Source organism: Rhagoletis zephyria, unplaced genomic scaffold, assembly GCF_001687245.7.
Source record: "Rhagoletis zephyria isolate East Lansing unplaced genomic scaffold, Rhagoletis_zephyria_1.1 Rzeph_scaffold_10161, whole genome shotgun sequence".
Lineage (NCBI taxonomy): Eukaryota > Metazoa > Arthropoda > Insecta > Diptera > Tephritidae > Rhagoletis > Rhagoletis zephyria.
This window is the reverse complement of record NW_016167239.1, coordinates 15191-21972: the sequence shown is the minus strand read 5'-3', so window position 1 is coordinate 21972 and position 6782 is coordinate 15191. Positions and strand designations below refer to the sequence as shown.

Sequence of the window (6782 nt, the reverse complement as noted above, 5' to 3'; positions counted from 1 at the left end):
CAGTCTGTTAAAGTAGCAACAGCACCTAGCTACGGTCCTACGACCTTTATTTCATTTAACAACGTATAAGAACATTTTTATACACGACAACTTAGTCGAAGATTAGCTCATAGCGCAAAGTGTTGTTGTTTACAAAAGTGTTTATGCACTCACTCAGGGGTTATTAGCCTTGACACGGTACTCGTATTATAAATGGTTGTGTATATTCATTAATAGTTTAACTTAATTGATGTTAAACATTAAGTAGACGATTCTAGTGAGTATAAAGCTAAGTCATTTTAGATTTTGTAAAAAAAAGTGTCAGTACAAAATAATATTCTAGTAAATAAATTCCACTTTACGTTGAGCTACCTGGTTGACCCTCTTCTATGCTGAAAGCAGAGTTCCCTTCATGCCTTATGAATCATCAAACGTTTATGCATGGGAAAATATTCGCATTGTAATATTTTTTTCTGGGCAAAGAATAGAATGTTTAAAAATATGTAGTTCGAACAATTTTATGTATATTTAAAGCGAAAATAATAAAATTAAAAAAATTAATTCAAAGCTCAACTTTTTAGTATGCGGCCTAAGTAAATATTCGTTATCGTTACTAAAAATTTCAAGACTTTTTATAATTTAAATTGTCGATATGCCTTTACGACTTTCTCACCTCATCAAAATGTTCATCATACGCCCTGTCATACTTTAAAAAAAAAACCTCAAATATGCGTAAAAATGCACAAATAAAATGCTTGCACAAAGCTTTCCCGCTCGATTTTTCACAAGCATTCCGGTCATGCCTTCATTTCAATGTTATTTGATATTATATTTAGTGTTATTTGTTATACAGTATCACATACTTTTTTTTAACAATATGGTATTGCATTTTAAAGATATGTACGTTAGTGTATAATGTGCATATTCAAACTTTTTAAATAGGATATTCATGCTTTCAGCACAGATTCAGATTAATAGTGTTTGGCCGAGCTTCTCCACCGATTTGTGGCGACGCCCTGATGTTGATCAAAGAGCTAAAAAATTTATTTGCTCCTTAGCTCCTTAAAGAAAATTAGATACACTTATTTTTTTTTATTTTTACTACTGAAAACAACCGTGTTAAATCAATTTTCATTCTATTTTTACTGTTCATTGCACAATTCCCAGCAGTCAGGGATAATTGCCACGTCAACTTGAACGGCGATGGAAAAACAATGACTTTCCAACGAGCAGAGATACGTCAATTTTGTCGACAGTGCGGTTTCGTACAATTTTAAGTATCCAGAAACGAACAGAGAACGACTTAAATTTTCATTCATCTTTGTATCCGGAAAACGTTTGAAAATGATGATGAAGGTGCGGCGCGTTCGAATGCCCTCAGGCGTTGCCTTATTTAAGTTTTTTTTTTCGAGCCATGAGAAAGCATCAGTGAAGTGCATCGTATTGAACGAAAAATTCAATAAGACAAATTTCAGAAATACAGCCAAAAACGTATTCGTTTCAAAACAATTTTCGGTTATTGTCTGTAACATACGTTTCCGCCGCACCATTTTCATGGATTTGTATATCGAGCCCTAACCGCGAAAAAAACGTTAGCGATTTTTTTTTATTTGAATACAAAAGTGCTTCTAGAGCATTTAGATGCATATGTGCATCAAAAAAAAAATAAAAAAAAATGTCGTTTTGGGCCGGCACTGTGGCCAATGGTAACCATTAGTTACCGCCTCTACATAAAAGGGATATAAGAGAAGCTACGCATGAATTGAGATGCCATCAACTTCTAAGCTTAAAGTGCGGTTAGACGTAGCAATGCAAGCGCTTTTTCTACGCATTTTGCTGTCAAAGTGTGAAAGCGAAAGTCCACTTTCTCGTACAAATACCTAAAAAGTTCTTGTTGCAGATTTGCAGGAATCACTTTCCAAAATAAAAATTGCAAAGTGTAACTGCAACTGAAAGACCCAAATCGCTTTCGGCAAATAATTTCAATTTGCACTAGCAACTTTCATTTCTGCTCAAAGTGCTGTCAAACTGATACCAGTGTTGCCATGTGAGACGCGGCTTTCGGCGAATCTACATAAAATTATAAAAATAAGTTAAATAAAGTATCAAAAATACTTGTAACTAATTTATTCTGCTGATATAAAGCATTTTAAAATTAATTCATTTGACATTTTGTTTCTGTTTGGTGTGCGTTTTAGCGTTTTAAATAAAGTTTAAACAGAGAAAAAGTAGTATCAGAAAGTTCCTTTTTCGAAAAATAAGAGCGTAGTTCCCAAATGCCAAAAAATTTTACAAAAAAATCATCTACATTGTATTTGCATGATCCCGACTTCTTTTTAATATTTTTGTTGAGCGGATGCGTTAAATTCCATACAAATCCTTTATTTTATTTTACTTCCAGCCATTGTCGCCACAAAAGTTCAAATTGACTCAACCTTTACCACAGCCACAATAATACAACACAACCACAGCTTCATGTTGTGGACTGTTTAGAGCTTTCAGAATTTTTTAAGTTTTGACAACTCTTAGTGCCATTCTAGTCACCCAGTTAAAGCCGCTTGCCCGTCTGGGAAAATGTAGATGTTATTGCTGCCTATTATGTACTTCAATAATTTTTCTTATGTGACACTTGAGAAGTGCATATGTAAAAATATGTGATATGAATTTTTTCCACATGCAGCTTAGCATATATATATTGTAGCTGTCCTTTTTATACGGTTTTATCGAGGTTGTAGTATAAATTTAGGCGCTAGTAGTTGAAGTCGCCTTGACAATCCTGCAGCCGTATTCCAACATTTGCTATCGCAAATTTTGAGCGCCAAAGCTCTTCAAAAGAATAGCAGCCACCCCTAACAACACGCAACATCCAGTTGCATGCCCGCTACACTGTCATATTTGGCTGATTACGCATCGCATGTGTTACTCTTCCATGTTGTATACTTTTAGGCCCTGCTGCTTTTCATTTAGAGTAGTTTAGCGAGGAAAATATAGCGTAGCGATTGTCATAATTCCACTACTGTCATCCAATTATTTCGTAAAATTATCACTATTCCATACATTACCATACTAAATGTATTTACCATCAAATTAATAGCCACTTACATTGAATAACATTTTTCCAACTATTTATTTAACATTTGAAGCTATTTACATATAAATTTCACAAAACCTAGGCATAAATACATAAATACGAATGTATGTACATATGTAAATATTTTGATACAACAATTAAATATTTTGACTAGAGAGTATTTTCGTAGAAAAAAAAAAACATTATGCCGAAACAAGAGCAAATGCAATCAAACCGTTAAAGAGATATACGCCTGTACGTAAATACAAAGTAATTTATGTAAATATAAGTAGTACTTATGTGTATTTAAATTTTTAATTTGATTGAATTTCTATTTATTTAGCATTAATTACAAAATATTTAGCAAAAAGGGTCGCGCACGAATGTACATAAATACATACATACGTAAATAAGTATAAATATAAATATATGTGGTTTATGTGCGAATATATTTAACTTCAAACGGTTTAGCTTTTTATCTAAGTACTGCAATATATTTCGCTGGCCTTAATGAGTAAAGAATCTACATTCACATAGAGAAAGAAATGGCATAAATTACACCATTGAGCTTGCAGTTAAGCATGAAATTTGCTTTTGTTCTTACGTTTCCGTCACTTAAGCCAGGACCTTTTTTTTCGCACACATACATATGCATGCGAACATTTATTTAGTAAAACATTTAGTTGGCATATTCATTGGCATTCAACTAAACTAAAAACAACAAACCAACCACTCAATTTTGTATTTGTGCTATTTTATATAAAACAAAGCAAAGTTATTGGCCACTTAGGAGCATAAATCTTCAACGGATTCGCCTTGCAGCAGCAACAGGCGTTGTTGCTCCTTCTTCTTCGACATACCTTTGGTCTTGCCACGTCGATTCACCACGCCATCTTCTTCGTCCATCATGCGGAGAATTGTCGTCTGTCAAGGTGCATAAGAAAAAGAAAGGCGTCACAAAAAAATTCAATTACCTAAACGTCTTTGTATGTACATCTGTATGTGCCTAATAAGAATACATTCAGAGTATGAAAAAGCACAGACTTTTCGCATTCAATTCGCTTAGCCATGAAAAACGGCTGACAATATTTTTGTTAAGCGCTGACTTTCTGCGACAGAATATGTACATATATATTCAAGGTTTTAGTAGTCAGCTGCGCTTGATATATGTGCCAATTAATACACCCAATTAGAAGGCACTCACTCACCTGATCCGAGCAATCCATGGGCGCCACTGAGATATCGCGTACAGCACGAAATTTGCCACAATTATTCAAATGCTCATTCTCCAAGCGAAAATAGTTCCATATGAAGCGTCGGAATACCTCCAATGGGCTGAGTATGGTCATCATAACATCGCCCTCCATGTAACCAGCCTCAATTAGGCTCATCGAAACTGTCCAACCGAAGCGCAACACCAAGTCCTCCACAATGCCAAAATAGTAGAACCACTTTGAAATGCAGAAGAAGTAAAATAAAATAAAAGCAATGGAATTTTTTATGCACACATATACACTTACAAACGCACAAACGAAATAATATCTAATAATAGCTGCTTAATTGGATAAAACCAATGCAAATTTATAACTGACAGCTGCAAAGAAACTGTTTGGAGTCTAACCAACAATATTTTGCTTCTTCGCTTCTCTTAAGGCAGTGTCAGACGATTAAGCGTTTGCCAAAAATATTTGCTGCAAATCATATCCCAATCGCTAGTAGTTTTCTTTATCCCAATCAGGACAAACAATTTGTAAAAATTTTTCAATATAAGTTCGCTGTATTGTACCAATCGTGTGATTACAAAAAAAAAAATAGCCCAATATAAAGAATGTGCAAATCTATCAAAAAGTGCCAATCGTATGACACTGCCTTTACACCAAATAATTTAGCAACAATGAATACAATAATCATAGGTATGTATGTATGTATGTACACTTACCGTCGACGTGTAGACAATTTCTTCACGCAAAAAGCGATTATCGCCAGCCTTGGCATCGAATAGGCCCCAATCCATTTTAATGTCCCACGTGTAGGCATAACAGGAGGACACAATGGCCGCTACTATCCAGCAATAGAACCAGGGATTATCCTTTGATGTGACATAAGTAGCTGTGACGAGAGAGTGGAGAGGTGGCAAACCGTAAGTAAATTATGTATAAAAAAAAATAAACTTTCGGAATTTTGCTGGAAAAACGCTCATCACAGTCAATTTAACTTATTTGCTGAGTTGTCAATTATGTTCAGTTAGTTATTATGTTTATGGCGCGATGGCACGGCATGAGCGGATAGTCAAGTCAAATAGGGTCAAGTCAAATAGCAGATATTAAGCAATATGTATGTATGTATGTATATACAAATATGTACAGTTAATGCTTTAAGAATAGCTTACCGAAATTATTTCTATCATTTATGCAAAGGTACGGTTAGGGAAGACACTTTCATCCTACAATAGTCTTTTAATAGAGAAAAATAGCTCGAAAAAATCTAAATCGCTAATTAATTCAGTGAATAATTATTCGTCGGTAATATCGAAGAAAAAACTGTTATTTGTACTGGAAGGTAATTTAAACAGCTGTCATTTACAGTTAAAACTGTGAATCTGGCAACATTGCTCATTACATTCATTGAGTGACTGAACTGTTTATTTACATATTATTGGACCCAACTTTAGTAAACGAGATGAAAGCGAGCACCAGGTAAGATAGCGAGTTGTATGCAAAGCAACGACAAATCTCGGTAATTAACCAGAGTTGGCCAGTTGGTTTTAAAGGTAGGTGAAAAAGTGCGTAGTGTTGTAAGGGAAAAAGTGCGCTATTTTGCTTAAGATGCTGGCCCAGAGAAAGAACGTCCGAGAAATTTTCCAGAGATTTCGGGCTCCTTACGGAAGGTTTAAAGATCGGGAAGAACTTTCGTAAAAATAAGTACGGTGACTTGGGATCGGCAGGCAATTGAAAAATACGTATTAAGTAGTTTCGCAGGGATACCAAATTCATTCGGTACGCCATAAAGATAGATAAATATATAACAAAGTGAGTTTTACACCGAGACCTATGGTGTCCTCTACTCATCACAACAATTCCTGGAAACCCAAATCCCTCAGAGAGTTCAACAGCATTTTCGGCGATAGGGAGTGATGGCCACATTGAGCCTAAACTTCTCCCACTGCATATGACTAGATCGTCTTCCTTGAATGTGCAAGGCAAACGTATCCATATAAACACTCTTATATAAATTTTGTTAGAAAACATAGGTTAAGAAAAATGTATATAATGTATGTATTCAATATACCGATCTCCCTGCATACATTGATTAACCCTGGGATTCAGTAATTCAGTCTCATCTCAAGTCACTAAATTTGAGATTAGCAATTAGTGACTATTTTTGTGACTTGAGACGATTTGGGTATTCAGAAGGGGAGAGTCACAAAAAGCTCACCAAAAATGTGTGGTGAAAGCAAACACAGACAGTCAACTGATAGCGTTTACGTATGCCTTTTGCCGCGCTGCCCGAAGAGTCGCAATGGCCGAGTGGTCAAAGCATTAGGCTGGCAGCCGAGAGGGTAGAGGATTTTTTATACCCGAGCGCACTTGTGCACAAGGGTATATTAATTTTGTTCACATAACGGTTGTTTGTAACAGCCAAAACGAATCGAGATAGATATAGACAAATGTATACATAAATGATCAGGATGAAAAAAGAAATCGATTAAGCCATGTCTGTCTGTCCGTCCGTC

The 6782-nt window shown here is 35.3% G+C and overlaps 1 protein-coding gene across 1 annotated transcript in view; it reads right to left on the bottom strand.

Moving 5' to 3' along the window:
• Positions 1–3160: 3160 nt before the first annotated feature.
• The window catches only part of LOC108376271 (xenotropic and polytropic retrovirus receptor 1-like), a 9003-nt gene continuing 5381 nt past the window's right edge, over positions 3161–6782 (bottom strand). The window contains exons 3-5 of the mRNA XM_017632470.1: positions 4989–5158; positions 4258–4500; positions 3161–3973 (exon numbers count right to left, since the gene is read on the bottom strand). Of these exons, the coding sequence (XP_017487959.1) occupies positions 3836–3973; positions 4258–4500; positions 4989–5158 (551 nt within the window). The 3' untranslated portion in view covers positions 3161–3835. The remainder of the gene's footprint in view (positions 3974–4257; positions 4501–4988; positions 5159–6782) is intronic.